General features: G+C 42.8%; 1 protein-coding gene and 1 long non-coding RNA gene across 5 annotated transcripts in view; one reads left to right on the forward strand and one right to left on the reverse strand.

The window, feature by feature from the left end:
* The window catches only part of LOC147019511 (uncharacterized), a 30,988-nt gene extending 27,152 nt beyond the window's left edge, over nucleotides 1-3,836 (reverse strand). The window contains exons 1-3 of one of the 4 annotated variants that reach the window (XR_015061442.1): nucleotides 3,698-3,836; nucleotides 3,422-3,610; nucleotides 3,208-3,302 (exon numbers count right to left, since the gene is read on the reverse strand). This is a non-coding gene — a long non-coding RNA (uncharacterized LOC147019511). Of the gene's footprint in view, nucleotides 1-1,682; nucleotides 3,317-3,421; nucleotides 3,611-3,697 lie in introns of those variants that run through there. The other 3 variants (XR_015061440.1, XR_015061441.1, XR_015061439.1) reach the window with 3 other exon arrangements.
* A 529-nt stretch (nucleotides 3,837-4,365) lies between these two features.
* LOC147019512 (uncharacterized) lies at nucleotides 4,366-16,457 on the forward strand. The gene is made up of 9 exons (XM_085894060.1): nucleotides 4,366-4,502; nucleotides 5,629-5,939; nucleotides 10,131-10,307; nucleotides 10,439-10,612; nucleotides 10,781-10,948; nucleotides 11,188-11,361; nucleotides 11,521-11,703; nucleotides 12,562-12,849; nucleotides 16,319-16,457. Exons 2-8 carry the CDS (start codon nucleotides 5,640-5,642, stop codon nucleotides 12,835-12,837), a joined length of 1,452 nt encoding a protein of 483 aa, XP_085750186.1. The 5' UTR covers nucleotides 4,366-4,502; nucleotides 5,629-5,639; the 3' UTR covers nucleotides 12,838-12,849; nucleotides 16,319-16,457.

The raw sequence follows: 16,457 nt of genomic DNA on the forward strand, positions 1-16,457 counted from the left end.
ACATGTACTTGTGGCAATGCTGAACTTGTTAACATGACACTGTTTATGTACACATATCTTCAGTACCGGTATATACCTAGCCTCAGATACCAGTACACCTAGCCTCAAATACTAGACCATGTAGCATGTCAGTATTATACCTAAGACATTTACAGAACTAAGACATTCTTTTCAAAGTATTGTGTTGAATCCAATATTTGCCTGGATAATTTCCAAATAAAATTATATAACAGACTGTGATAGATAATATTTAGTTGAAAATGGTACCATTGGATTCCTTGCCCCCAAAAACATACATTTAGATACCAGGATCAAGTCAATAGCTGCATTACGTCCAGAGATAATAGCAAATGTAGATTTCAAGTGGCGGCCATTTTGAAATCCAATATGGTGGACATAAAGAGAGAATTTCAAGTGGCCCAATATCTGAAAATGTTCGCAACATATTAATGTACATTTGTGCCATATTTGGTGCTTGTATCACAAAATATACAACAGGTTTGCTATGCTGCTACACTAATGGAGATTTCATTACCTTCGCATTCTGCGAAGTCGCAGAATTTGGTCGCTGTGTATTTATTTATTTGTGAATATGTGTGTTTGTTTGTTATTCGCATAACTCAGAAAGTATTAAACCGAATTGCATGAAATTTGGTGGGATGATTCGTGAGTATCCAAGGACGATTTGATTAGATTTTGGGAGCGATCGGGTCAAAGGTCAAGGTCAAAAACACTCTTTTGAGCATAACTTCCTTCATAAGACAGCTATCGACATGCAACCACCGCCATATTGTTCCATGACGAGATACCTTTCGGATATGTAGTGTCGGATTTGATGTAACGTCATCAGAAGTGCGTCTAAATGACGTCACAAGATGACGTAAATTTTCAATTTTCGACCTCATCAGTTTTGATCATACCGTTTTGTAGGACTTACCTTAAGGACCTCAAACACCAAATTTGACTTCGATCGGACTGACCGTTATGACGTCATTGACGTTTTTCAATTGTGGCTAAAATGTCCTGATATTTAACATTCAAATATCTATATAATTTATAAAGCAAAGTCTCCCAAATCCAGGCATTAGGATCAGTACCAAAATATCTGTTTATTGATTACAGGTTTTGCAAATTAACTCTGTAGTCAAAGTCAAGGTCACACTCAAGGTCAAAATTTACTTGTAGGCATAGCTTCAGATCTAATAGAGCTATTGACATGAAACCAACATTAAAACGTTCAGTGAACTACGAGCTTTCAGAATGGTAGTCCCGGATTGGACGTGACGTCCCCGGAAGTGCGTCAAAATGACGTCAAAAGATGACGTCATTTTTCAACTTTTTAATTTTTCAGTGTTTATCATTCCATTTTGTTGGACTGCCTTCAAGGAGGTTACACACCAAATTTGACGTCAATCGGACTGATGGTTGTGACGTCATGGACGTTTTAAAATGACGTTTTTCAAATGTGCCCGGAAAAAAGTTGCGGCGGCGAAGGTATGCGCTCTACCGAGTGCCCGTTCTAGTTTCATTTAATTTACAACTGTAAAAACATTGCCACAGTCAAAATATAAGAGATGTTAATATTATTTTATTATGACTGTCTTAGATAAAAGACAGTTTGGACAGTACATCAAACTTTGGTCAATGCAAATTACAAGAATACTTACAGGGAAAGCGTCAATTGCCGGGAATTCAGATAATTCATGTTTTATTTCATTTTTCCATTGAAACACTGTTGCTCTACAGACAAAATGAAGGAATGTTGATATTCTTTCATCATATTACTGTTATAGATAAAGTAAAGGAGGGACATACAAAAGAATGGTATAAACTACCTGAACAGTGTAAAAGTTAAGAAATTGATATTATGTACACATCATGTTCTGAAAATAAAGACAAAGAAGGGTGAACATCCTTCTCTTCTTGTCTCAATTTGCTGTGCACTCCCACATATAAACAAATATTTACTTGCAAGAAAAGAATCACTGCCAATAATATTATGAGAAGAAAATTGATTTTTTTTACTATTTTCCAGATGTTACTCGACGACAATCTTGGATATGGCCCCCGAAAAGTTATATTTCATATTTTGTGACAACCCTAAAATATAACAATCTGGAATGGTAATACATGACATCCTTGACCTTCAAAACATATATTTTGACCCAAAAATCATAGAAATCGAACATGTAGAACCAAAGATATGCAATTTTTGATATACTGGAAGTAGCATGACAGCCATTTTGAATTTTCGCATCTGGCCGAGTGAGCCCACATTTTCACGAGGTTCACCCCAGCTCATTTTAATCAGCACCCTCAAATTGACTAAAATCAACCTTCAAACCTTGGTGCTGGAAAAACGGTCACGGGACCCCATTGTGGGAACTCTACTCATTCTCACTGCTGCGAGTAGATGGCATTGCTGGTCCAGGTTATTATAAGAAGTCCAATGGTGGACACGTTCTCCCAGGCACGGCAGATCTCGCGAGATTTACATGGAGTGATGTGATTGGCTGCATCCTTTTTTAAACCCCATGAACGGTTACCTGAACACCATGACGTACAAGCACCATGACGTACACGCACCATAACGTACACACCACGACGTACACACACCACCACATACACACCATGACATACACGCACCATGAAGTACACGCACCATGAAGTACATGCACCATGACGTGCACGCACCATGACGTGCACGCACCATGACGTGCACGCACCATGACGTGCACGCACCATGACGTGCACGCACCATGACGTACACGCACCACGACGTACACGCACCACGACGCACACGCAGCACGATGCACACGCCCCATGACGCACACACTATGCCGTACACACCATGACATACACACCCCATGACGCACACGCCATGACGTACACACAGGACATGAGACCGAACTGAAGGGTGAACTGGAATATCAACCTGAACCGATTCACGGATCCAAAGGAATCTCTCAGGAAGAATTCCTGGTTTTTTTATTCCCGGTAAATTGTTCATTTTTAAAGGTGAGATTTTTATACAGAAAATAGAGTGAATAAGTAATTAGTAATTAGTAATTACCATCCGTGTTACAAGGTCGTGGTACAAACACTAACACACACCATGATAACATGTTGATAACACCTGAACACCTTGATCCTCAGGTACAGGTGAACATGAACAATGTAACTCTTGTTCCCCAGATAAACACTCACCCTCATCGTTATCCCCATGCGGGGTATGTTTATCATCATTTTCATCCGATTCCCCTTCACTCTCCGTTTCTCCCCTTAAATGGGTCTTGGTCGACCTGTTGATGATAATCTGTTAACATGGAACAATACACGGATCACGTGATTAATGTATATATATTATTAAACACGGAGACATGAAGTGAAGTGTAAGATCTGTTCCAGGTGATGTTCTTACCTGTGGTGGCGAAACAAGCAGCAGGGGGCGGGGAGGGTGGTGGTGGTGGGACCGCGCAATGCATGCTGGGTACGGAGCTTGGTTGTTGCCCCTGCCCGGTTTGTCCCGCTGTGTGATTTTTCAATCCGGTCGATTTCTCCCCTAAGGTATCGTCCATTGTTCGTACACACCGGGTGTTTGGAACAAGATCTGAAGAAATGTTTCTCAGTTGTGAAAATTTACCAACATTAGACAAAACCGTTGTCATGGAAACGTTAAATCAATCCTGCGGCCTACCTATCTTACAACACCATGTGTAAACTCGGTCGGTCTTCACAGCTGGAACTTGGGGGAACAAATGATAAAGGGAAACGATCATCATTCTTAATCATTCCTCACCCACGTGACCCTCTTGTACATGACGCCGAGACCGCCGATTACCCCTGAGTTGGACCATGTCCGTCTTTAAACAACAACAACAACATGATGACGTGATCGTAAAATATATCGTGACATCACCAATCACCTCATGACGACCTCTCCACCAAGGTTTGAAAACCTCGGGGATAAAACTAAATGTTTAAAGGACGAAACCTTGAGGTTCCTAAAACCACCAGTTTGAAATTACACCTGCGTGTCGGCATGATGGGGTGAAGGAATGAGTGAAGGAATGAATGAGGAATGAGTGAAATTAACGTTCGAAATACCAAAATGTTCATCCTGACTCGGCCTCCATCAGCTTCCAGCGGAGGAACAAATAAACACTCAAAGAATAATTCCCTCCTGAAGTATCTGAAGAGATTCTCGTTTTGCACAGTGACGTCACGTTTTGACGTCATGAACAATGGAGACAATTGTGAAGGTGAACAACAAACAACAGCGAAGTGTGCGGGGGGTGGAATGATCTCTGTGACGTGTGACTTCCTCTGTGACGTCACATTTCATATGTAAACGACCAACGTCGAAACAAAAGCTTTTATTCCAGAGAACTTCAGGATCGACAAGAGTGTTCAGTGGAGAACGTTCATATAAAATCTCGACAAGTGTTCTGTACCTGGAGTACCTGGATTTAAATATCTCGACAGGTGTCCTGGTTAAATCTGTGAGTACGAATCTTAATTACTCTCTTGTTTGTTTGGCTGTGATTTTAGCGAATGTGAACTCCATTGTGTATTTGTGAGTACGATGTCTCAGAAGGTGATGGACGGGTTCGGACGAACCTTGGTGGACAGGTTGGGTGTGGAACAAGGACCATTTGATGAGATTCTCGTTCATATACACATTCATATCCACACTATCAGTGGGATACAAAAGGTTACCTGTTCACCTGGTGCAGGTGTGTGTGTGTTTCCCAGTGACGTTCCGTTTCACCAGGTTTCCCTCTCTGAGTGATTCTCCATTTCTCTGTTTGTTTCTTTCTCCACACAGAACTTTAGTGTTTTTCTCCACAACTGATTATCTGATCGAGAGAACATTTTCAACACAGGAGCGACTCCTTTTGTGGAATGTTTTATTGATAATTATGACGTCATAAGTCAATCCCATTCCGAATTCAATTGAATAATAATAAACATGAGGAGTCAGGGTTAAGTGTCCAATCAAAGTAGGATGTCTTGGGATCCGGTCATGACTGCCAGCAGTTATAAAGTGGTAGTTCTACTTCTGTCTCTAATTAATTACGGAACTCACCAGAACACAAACACCACACAAAACAAGTTCTGGCGAGAGTCTGCAATCTCCGATTGCTCTTTTTCTTGTTTTCTGTCGTATTTCGATCCGTGACAGCAGACGGAGGTTGTTTGTCGTTGTTCACGTTTCGTGTTCATCTCTTACTGAGGTTGCTAACTTTGGTGTGTGTGTGTGTGTGTGTGTGTGTGTGTGTGTGTGTGTGTGTGTGTGTGTGTGTGTGTGTGTGTGTGTGTGTGTGTGTGTGTGTGTTGGTGTGTGCTTCGTTATTGTTGATAATGATTGTGACATCATCAGCCTGCCCTCTTGCTCTGTCTTGGAGGGAAATGCCGTGTGGAGACCGTTGGTTCGTGTGTGTACACCTGTTTGTGACTGTTCACATGTTTTATTGAAAACCAATCACTCAGATTGCTCGGTGGGAAACCTAAGGTGACTTTGCCTGACATGACCGTGATCAATGAAGACCCGGATACGTTACAGTATCAATGATAATGATGAACCTCACACTTAATTTCAACCCATCTCCCCCAAATGATTTGCAGGTCGAGGAAATATGGTGAGGAAACATTGTGATCAGAGAGCTTGGATGGTTGTTGGTGCAACCACCCCAACCGCCTTGCATACTGGAGACCTTCAGAAAACGAAGGAAACTTCAACAGCAGCAACAACCTTTGATGAAAACCACGTGGCTTCACCAAGGAGAAAAACCTTGTTCAAGAGGTTTATGAACAACATGAAGGGGTTGCTGTGTGTGAATCACAATCACACAACTGAACAAAGTAAAGATGAGGTGAATGAACTGAAGAAGAAGAAGAAGACGAAGAAGAATAAGAAGGCCCATTTTTGGCAGAAGGTAAATCCCTTGTCCCACCAATTGTGCAAACCTGAAGGTGATGATGTCATTTTGGGGAAGCCCTTGTCGAGGGTTCTTTAACAACATGTGAATTCGATCAAAGATCACAAGTTTGTTGTTGAAGAATTTTTTTAATCACTTAATTTCTGATAACTGGTTTACAAAGAAATGTAGGCACGCATGAAAATAGGTGTTCTAACCTAATTTTGGGGTGCTGATTTCAGATACGAAATCCATTTTCAGTCATCACCTCTGGTTTTTAAGATATACATGCATACATATAGACCAAGATCCCAAAAATATCTAAATATTTCAGTAATACACTGCATAAAAACAGGTTTTTTAGACTAATTTAGGGATGCTGAACTCAAATTAACACTTTGGCAAACCAATGACGCTATTTGCCTCATCCAAAAAACTCCGTAGGTCAAACATGTGCATTGTGCGGCTGGGAACGCCAGTCGCTTACTGGTGGTGAGAGAGGGTGGTTAGTGCTACTCAACAATTATCCTGTAGTATGATACTTTTACATAAAATAGCTGGGTTTTTAATTTTTCTTTTATACTATAGAAGAATCATTTCATGGGAATGCTGGGGTATTTATTCCCATTGGCCACTCAATTCATTTGAAGGAGTCATATGACAATATGGAGCTCCTTCTGGAAGCTGTCAAGTACCAGCAGCACCAGTGGAGCCTCTGTGGGGACCTCAAGGTCATTGGGCTCCTTATGGGTATGCAGGCGGGCTTCACGAAGTACTGCTGCTTTCTCTGTCTCTGGGACAGTCGGGCTGTGTCCAAGCACTACACGCAGAAGGACTGGGGGTCTAGGAGCACTTTCGTGCCTGGGAAACAGTGTCCAAGAAAATCCTCTGGTGAACATGAACAAGGTGCTTCTTCCCCCTCTTCATATCAAGCTTGGCCTCATGAAGAATTTCGTGAAGGCCATGGACAAGGATGGCACTGCCTTCCAACACCTGTGCACTCTGTTCCCAGGTCTCAGTTCTGCTAAACTCAAGGAGGGCATCTTCGTCGGACCTCAGATCAGGGAGGTGCTGAGGGATGAGGTATTCGAGGAGAAGCTCACCTTGAAGGAACTGAGAGCATGGGAAGCATTTAAGTCGGTCTTTCATGGCTTCCTAGGTAACACACGGGCACTAGATTACCAAATGCATGTTGAGAAGTTGTTGCAGGCTTATCAGGATATGGGGTGCCGAATGTCTCTCAAGATTCACTTTCTCCACTCCCACCTCAACTTCTTCCCCCGAACCTCGGAGCAGTAAGTGACGAACATGGGGAAAGGTTCCACCAAGATATTACAACGATGGAGAGCAACTACCAAGGCAAGTGGACCCCCAGCATGATGGAGGACTTCTGCTGGATGCTCCTGCGTGACATCCCGAAAGCAAAGTACACCAGATCCTCCAAAAAAACTCACTTCTGACTGTCTGTAGTACTATGATGTGTATATATGCTTACATCCAAGTAATAGTAATACAGTGGAAATCCTCATGTGGACCAACTGGGTAAGCGGACCACCTCTCATCTGGGCCACTTTTTCTCCAGTCCCTTCAGAAATTCCTATCTATTTAGTACATTGACTGATCGGCTAAGGGGACCACCCCTGGTTTGGGCCACGGACCACCATATTACCAGTCCCTTGAAGCAGATTTGAACTCTCAAGTGGACCAGTGTCAATTAGGCGTGGCCATTGTTCCCTTGAGTAATCCGAGCATAAACAAAGCTCTTCCACTGGGCAAACGTGACTAATTGCCAACAAACCGTTCCAAAGAGACATTCTCCAGATGATCACAAGATCGTGAAATGAAATCGGAAACAATTACTCTTTACCCAATGAAATCGCGGGATTTTGGATCAGAATTTCAGAAACCAATAGGAAACCCGCCTCTGCTGCCTCGGCTCCTTAAATTCCATGCTCCATGCTCAGATTGTCACAGATTTCCATTCGCTTCTTTCCACGACTGCCATGGCTCAAAAAACTCCCAACAAAGAGTTGACGCTGGATGAGAAGGTCAACATCATACAGAGTGACAAAATCAAGTCTCAGCATAACCTGGCAGTTGAGTACGGTGTCAGCAAGTCACAGGTTCAGCGCATCTTGAAGAGAAAAGCCGAAATCATGACAGCATACGAAGAAAATGCTCCAATCAGAAAGAAACACTTCAAAGTTCAAGAAAATCAGAGGATCGACGAAATGACGTGGTCGTGGTTCAGTCGCGTTTGAGCATTGAATTGTGCTGTCAGCGGTCCGATGATAAAAGAGCACGCCATAGAGTTCGCACGGTTGCTTGAAGTTCCCGAGGTAGATTTCAAAGCAACTAACGGGTTGGCTTTCCCGATTCAAAGCGTGCCACAACATTATCTCTGCCAAAATTCCTGAGGAATTGGCCTCTGTTCCTCAAGAAGCGGTCGACAACTGGACCAAGCGCGTACCGACGATAATCGCACAATATGACCCCAAAGACATCTTCAATCTCGACGAGAGTGGGATGTTTTACAGCGCGATGCCAGACAGAACGCTCCGTGTTCAAGGGACGGAGTGTAAAAGCGGGAAGCAATCGAAGGAACGTTTGACTGCTGCTTTCCTCGTCAACATGGTCGGTGAATTCCAGAAAACGCTTATCATCGGGAAATCTGCCATGCCTCGTTGTTTCCGCAATCTCGACAAGCATAGTCTCCCGATCATCTGGAGATCGAACAGGAAGGCCTGGATGACGTCAGGTCTCTTCAAGGAGTGGATGCAACTGCTCAACGAGAAAATGCAACGGCAGCAAAGAAATGTCATCGTCTTCCTGGATAATGCAACATGCCACCCCGACCTCTCGAGCTCTCGAATGTGGAGTTGGTGTTCTTTCCCCCAAACATGACTTTGCGTCACCAACCTCTCGACCAAGGGATCATTCGCGTGATTAAAGCATCGTATAAAAAACAACTCGTATGGACTGTCCTCGCTAAAATTGACCGCTGTCAGCCAGGCGACACTGATGCTGTGAACGATTTATAAAAGTGTGTCACTGTCTACGATTCCTGCACGTGGATCGCACAGGCCACAGCACAAGTCAGAGAATCCACCGTGAAATCTTGTTTCGTTCGGTGTGGTTTCGGCGACGACACTGTTCAAGGCGACGACACGGTTGAGGGCAACGACGAAGATGATATCCCACTCACCGATCTGCTCAAAAGAATTCAAGAAAATTACGGTTTGACGACGGACATGGTTGATGACTACATTAACTGCGACGCAGATGTTCCCATGAAATGCGAGAACGATTAAATGAATCAAATCCATGACGAGGTGGTGGCTGAGTTTATCACTGACAATGGTGATGCTGATAACGACGACATTGACGACGACGTGCAGGAGCCAACGATTACCACGTGAGAAGTAATGGAATGTATGGCGAAAATAAGGCAGTATCTTCTGTCCAAGAATCTCGGATATTTACTGGACACCATCGACAAACGACAGAATGGCTGAATCTGCCGAGTCATCCGTGAGGCAGCGCACCCTGGACTCTTTTTTTTTCAAAGTTGCACAATAATAATCAAAATTACTGTTTCCGTGAATAATCCAAAAGACTTTCTGTGAATAATCAAAATTACTGTTTCTGTGAATAAAGTACAGTACGTGAATGTGAAATATGATGTGAAATGCTGTACAAACAGTTGTTCCACTTAAGTTATTCAATTTAGGAATTAAATGTATGAAGGAAGTTGTTCATTTTTACCTGAAGACCAACCCAAATGGTGAAACCGGCAAAGGGGACCACCCCTCAAGCGGACCACTTTTGGCCAAGTCCCTTGGTTTGGTCCAAATGAGGGTTTCCACTGTATTTAGTTCTGTCAGTGTTCTGTGTCTATGTTTTGTTCGTTCTGTAATATGCCATTTGAATATATAAAATAAACACATTAGATTATAAATATATGCATTATAATAAAAAAAAAATTGGATATGTGAAAGCAAAAAAACTAGAGGTGATAGAGCAAAACTGTTTAGAAATTTGAATTCAGTATATCAAAATTAGTCAGAAACACCTATTCACATGCTTGCCTCAGAATTTTTTTTTTTTGTAAACCAGTGTAATTGGACAGAGCAAACCGTGCACAATGTTAACTTTAAAAAGTTTCCCTCTGTTTAATGGAGTAATGATATTTATTGTCATATGTTCCAGCGACGATGGCACAACATGAAAATGTCTCATGAAAGTGAGTGTCTTGAGGAGCTTCATGTTCAGACTGAACAGCTCACCACGGACCTTCAACCAACGAGCAGAGCGGTCTTCTTCATGGAGCGGGGCACTGAGCTACATGCAAAGCATCCCCAGGAGCAACACCATGTGGTCAAGCAGGTGAGCAAGTTGTGGGATTCTGGTCACACCAGAGTGATCATAAAAGACACTTTCCCTTTGCCCCATATTCCATGACAGACATGTGCATTACTCATTCATCTGCATGTCCTGTGTGTCACGTGATTTGACAGGAACAACTCCTGAGGAGGAAACAAGACGAGAAACAGGTTCATTCTGTGAATAATTTTCTGCAGCTAAATGCAATGGAGGACATAGAGGAGCACAACGAAAAGTTTGCAGCAATAAGGGGAATAGTAGAGTGGCTTAAAGAGGGGCAGGACGGACTCACTCAGGCAGTCCAGCAGGTTAGTTCCTGATGATAATTTAAATGTGAATCAAATTTAATGTGTCCTTGTGTACCAGGTTGAGATTCGTTGTGGTACAATGTGGTTGGGGAAATCATGTAGCCTGTTCGTTTCTGTGACGTTCTTTGTCTTCTCTTTGTTCCTAATATTCCCTAAATTCATTTTCAGGTCAAAGCCTTCAACAAGCGAAACCAGGAACAGATGTTTCATGTTGTCGAGCTTCAACAACATTTGGAGGAGGTTCTGCAGGCAAGTGAGGATGAGGGTGTCTTAGAGAACCTTCCGATGAAACCGGTCGAGCCGGCGAGAAAACAGGATTGTCGATCTTTTCATCAGGTGAATATTCTTATGATCGAGGATGAGCCAATATTCCGAGTGTGATCTGAATAAATTATTTTGTTCGTATAACTTGACACATGGAATTTCCACGACACATGGAATTTTGTTTGACACATGGAATTTCTTTCATCTGTTTTCTGGACGTGATCAAGCGTGCTTGTTTTATACTCATTTATTTGTACAAACACAATTACTCATTGATAATGTGTGTCCTGTGTGTCATGTGATTTTCACAGGGACAGCTCCTGAAAAGGAAGCTAAACGAGGAAGAGGTTCGTTTCCAGAATTATTGTCTGCAGCAAAACAGAACTGAGGACATAAAGCAGCACAATGTAACGTTTGCTGCAATAAGCGGAATGTCTGAGTGGCTGAAAGAGGGGCAAGAGCGGGTCACGAAGGCAATCCAGGAGGTTCGTTCCTGATGATCATTTGAATCTGAATAAAATTGAACGTGTCCTCGTGGACCAGGTTGAGATGCTGCAAGGGAGGGGGAAATAATATAGCCTGTTCGTTTCTGTGATATACTTTGTCTCCTGTTTATTCCCTCTCTTCCCTTAATTCACTTTCAGGTCAAAGACATCAAGAGGCTGTACCAGACGCAACCTTCACGTGTTGTAGAGCTTGAACGATGTTTGAAGGAGGCTCTGCAGGCAAGCGAGGGCAAGGGCGAGGGTGAGCGTGAGCTCTCGGAGAACCGTGTCATGATCCCGATCAGGCCTGCAGGAAAACAGGATTGTCCCTCTTTACAGCAGGTGAATATTCTTACGATGTCCGGGGCTCGTCAATATTCTGAACAATCTGAACAAATTACTGGGTTTTATTTCTGAAATAAGCTCAGAGTGGGTCCCGGTGTCCGGCTATCCGTCCAGCCATACGTCCATTAACACTTGACTAAAACTTCTCCTCACAAACTACATGATCGATAATGGACCAAATTTGGTACGATGCATCAGAAGAGTCAGAGCACATGGGGTTGTTCTCCCCCTCGAGATCCGCCCCCTCAGAAGAGGCTGAAAAGGAGATTTTGCCTCAAAATCCAGGTCGTTTTTTCTAAAATCTTCTCAGAAACTGACAATCAGATGCTGCCCAAACTCTTCATGAAGTATACGGACCATGCAGTTAACTTAAGTTGTGCTCCCCATGACCGTAACACTTCAGGAAGGGGGCCAGGACCCCTTCCCCTTTATTTCACCACAACAGTTCAGGAAATAACTGTCAATCACCACGAGACTAGTTTTTTGTGCATAGAAGTTGGACAAGTGGAATTGCTTCATCTGTTTGCAAGATGTGATGACAACACACTTGTTTTATGCTCCTTTATTTCTCCAAACGAATTGCACGGTCTGTTTACCTCATTGTGAGAAGGTCTTTTGGACCATTGGCAGACAGTACATCATTCTCTCGGAAGGTCTCTTGGACATCTGTCACTTTGGCAACATCCAAGTCACGACAGTTACCTTTGCTGACAGAGTTTCACCTCAACATGATCAGTCTGTTCAATCACAGTGAAAACTGACACAACATTGGGTTCAGTCCCGGTCTCAAACACGAGGTAAAATAACAAATACTTGATGTACTGACGTGTTGCCTACTCGGGATGTGTTTTGCAGGTGAAGGACCTGAAGAGAAATGTGCACAATGATGGGAGACGCAATCATCTTCGGATGCAGAAAAACATGATAATGTCACCTCTCATAAAGAGTGAGAGGATTGTGAAGAAGGAGAGTTTAAGAGTACAACGACTCAAAAGATTGTTTGAAGCAGCAGGAACCACAAAAGAGCAAAAGATTCATCGAAACAGACGAAAGCGTGAAGAGCCGCTCTTGAAAGCTGTGCTCCTGCGGCAGCAGAGATTAGCCTGCGCAAAAAGGAATCATTTAAAATGATCTGAGAATACGGTAAGTTACACATTCCTACAATTACTGGACGGAGCGAGTATCCAGGTAAATCTCTTGACACGATGACACAATGTATGCTTTCTCTAACTGTAGTTGACTGCACATCGCTTACATAGCAAAAAAAAAAAATTCACACGTCTTGCATTAATGGCCGGCTTCAGTTAGGAAGGATAAGAATGGAGCAACAAGTCAATGAAAAAGTAAAAATCACCAGTCCAAGCCTGACATGGTGATCCAGCAGGTGATCATGAAGTGACAGTCTGGTCAGACCTGGATGATCAGAAAAGACACTTTCCCTTTTCCCCATATTCCATGCCATACAGTAAACCCTAAAATATCGTTGGAGTTCGGTTCATGGAAAATGCCGCGACAGTTAAAACCGCGTCCGTGGAAACAAAGGGCCACTGTGACAGGGGTGTTCGGTTCCTGGACTTCGAGAAAATATAGAGGAAAAACAGCAGCCAAAAATAAACACATCACAATTGAAATAAACATGCAAAATAAATACAAAAGCATGTTATCATTCAAATGAACATGAAAATAAAATGAACACACGATAAAACGAGAAGGGCACTCGGTGGAGCTCATACCTCTGCCACACAATACCTGATCCACGTGAACATATTGGGCCCAATGGATTTTGAAATATTGTGCAACACATCGTTTTTGGCCCGATCTCTCCATGGTGAGGAATCACTTTAAAAATTAAATAATTATCACATTAAATTGTCTGAAATGAAAGAGAGAGAGAGAGAGAGAGAGAGAGAGAGAGAGAGAGAGAGAGAGAGAGAGAGAGAGAGAGAGAGAGAGAGAGAGAGAGAGAGAGAGAGAGAGAGAGAGAGAGAGAGAGAGAGAGAGAGAGAGAGAGAGAGAGAGAGAGAGAGAGAGAGAGAGAGAGAGAGAGAGAGAGAGAGAGAGAGAGAGAGAGAGAGAGAGAGAGAGAGAGAGAGAGAGAGAGAGAGAGAGAGAGAGAGAGAGAGAGAGAGAGAGAGAGAGAGAGAGAAAGGAGTAACAAACGGACAGACCTTGTGCACAGAAGAAAGAGCAAAATGACAAATAGAACAGTACTCGATGGAGTACGTATCTCCACCAGACTGAACAGTTCACGTTTTGTATCCCACTGATAGGTCAGATCTGAATCCGGACCTGAACCAAAATCGAATTGGCTTGTCCTTGTCAAATACCCAACTTATCCACCAAGTTTTGTCATAATCCATCCACAACTTTTTGAGATGTCCTGCTCACAAATAAACAAACAGGGATTAAAAACATCACCTCCGTCCACCTTCGGAAGAAAGCCTGGTGTTGGCTTGTGGTGAGGGTGGCTGGCTTCGGCTCTTCGGGTCACGATTTTGAGCCCTGTCGGCTGCTGAATTAATACCAGGTGGGGTTGACTCAGCCTGTCATTGTTCTGAGGGTGGCAAAATGAGTACCAGTGTGCTGGTAGAGGGGCACAGCGTCAGTGACACAGCCATGCTTCCAAGAAATGGTGGCTGCCCTGGCAACCAAGCTGCCACACGCAAGAACAGAACAGAACTTCTGGTGGAGGAGGTAATTTGTATTCTCTGTATTCTGTTGAATAATGGTTTGATGACAAAAGCTCAAATCTATACTAATAAAAGGGTGTGTGTGTGTGTGTGTGTGTGTGTGTGTGTGTGTGTGTGTGTGTGTGTGTGTGTGTGTGTGTGTGTGTGTGTGTGTGTGTGTGTGTCAGTGCGTCTCCTCCAAAACCATAAAACCAAGCAACCTGAAACTTGGCATACACACGAAGAAAACTCCACAGAAGTGCAAGAGTGTAAATTCGGTGTTTGGGTTAATTAAAAAACCCCTTTTGAAAATAATTAAAGGCATTATTTAATACCACCGCAACTGTTATTACATATGAATTACGTAACTCAGCAGCACACAAAATAAACCACACAAAACAAGTCCTGGCGAGGTCTGCAATTGCCGATTGCTCTTTTTATTGTTTTCCGTCGTATTTAGATCCGTGATTGCAGAAGGAGGTTGTTTCTCGATGTACATGTTTTGCGTTCATCTCTTATTGAGGTTGACGGCTTTGGTGTGCGTGTGTTGGTGTTGTGGCAGAATTCAGCCCTTCTCTGTCGGAGTCTGAGACCATTTATGAACAACAAACATGCACATGTAGAAAGAAGGAAAAACAAGACACAAGCAATATCAAACACAAACCTCTTTATGCCCAAAATGCACACAATAAGCCCCTTTATAAGAGTTTGACAGAAAAAAAAAACATGGGAGGGTGAGACATCTGGCAATTCAACTACGAAAGGGCTGATGGGCACAAGGCAAAATAACTCGGAACTGCGCACATGGCCACTTGGAGAGGGACGGGAGCAGAGGCACACTCATGGCAAGAGTTTGCAGATTCAATGCCAGGTCAGCCATGAAAAAACAGGATGATAAGTTTGGGGAGGAGAGAGAGAGATAGAGATAGAGATAGAGACAAGAGCTCAGTACTTTGAACATGCATTCTCAAAACACCCAGCTTGTTTTCATGCGGCGAGCGTGGCCTTTGCCATCAAAAGCCAATAGTGTTATTTAATTTTCCTGGGAAAGCAAGGCGTCTGTTGCAGTCGCCTTCCGGAGTTATTTAATTCCCACAAGACAATGGGACAGCAGGGACAAACTAACAGCTTGGCAGTTCCATTTAAACATTGGAGATAGAGTGGGGCAACTTAACATAACAATTGTGCATTTTGTGAGGAAAATAAAAAATTTGGCACACTAGTAGCCTAACATATTATGAACAGATTTGGATATTGGGCCATCTCAAAATTTTTGATAGCAGTGGAAAATGGCTGCCACAGCCATCAGCGGCTGAATTTGAGATGGCCCAATATCCAAATCTGTTCATAATATGATAGGCTACTCGTGTGCCAGATTTGGTATTTTCCTCACAAAATGCACAATTTTTATGCTATATTTCCCTATATGTATTTCAGTGAGATAAAAGCACAATAGATTTCGTAAGATACAATTTTATTTTACTTGAATATTTATCTACATCACTATGGAGGTCAAAAGACTGTCAGGGAGGGGGAGAATTTACTGACAGTAATTTGACTCCAGTACAAAAGAAAGACCTCAGTTTACACTGTGTTCAATTTTAAAAAGTACCACCAAGAAATGAATATAATTGAGAATTAAATGAATATAATTATTTTTTCTCCCACAGTGTGTACTTCGTTATTGTTGACAATTATTGTTAGATTATAAGCTTGCATTCCTGCTCTGTCGTGGAGGGAAATGCCGTGTAGAGAACCGTTGGTTAGTGTGTGTACACCTGTTTGTGATCATTCGCATGCTTTATTGAAAACCAATCACTCAGATTGCTCAGTGGGATACTGAAGGTGACATTGCCTGACATGACCGTGGTCAAGGAAGACCCGGACACGTTACCGGATCAATTATTTTGATGAACCTCACACGTAGTTTCAATGATTTGCAGGTGGAGGAAAAGTTGTGATCAGAGAGCTCAGGTGGTCGATGGAGTAACTGGGACAACCACACCAACCACACTGCATGCAAGAGACCTTCAGAAAACGAAGGAAACTCCAAGAGCAGCCACAACCTTTGATGAAAACCAC

The sequence above is a fragment of the Eptatretus burgeri genome, chromosome 9 (genome assembly GCF_056783735.1).
Source record: "Eptatretus burgeri isolate ZD-2024b chromosome 9, Ebu_testis_v1, whole genome shotgun sequence".
In the NCBI taxonomy this organism is placed as follows: domain Eukaryota; kingdom Metazoa; phylum Chordata; class Myxini; order Myxiniformes; family Myxinidae; genus Eptatretus; species Eptatretus burgeri.

Excerpts from the sequence above, each read along its gene's own strand:
- LOC147019512 (XM_085894060.1), top strand. The coding sequence starts at position 5,640 with ATGGTGAGGAAACATTGTGATCAGAGAGCTTGGATGGTTGTTGGTGCA. Across the intron at positions 5,940-10,130 it reads AGGCCCATTTTTGGCAGAAG|CGACGATGGCACAACATGAA; the intron begins GTAAATCCCTTG and ends CATATGTTCCAG. Across the intron at positions 10,308-10,438 it reads AACACCATGTGGTCAAGCAG|GAACAACTCCTGAGGAGGAA; the intron begins GTGAGCAAGTTG and ends GTGATTTGACAG.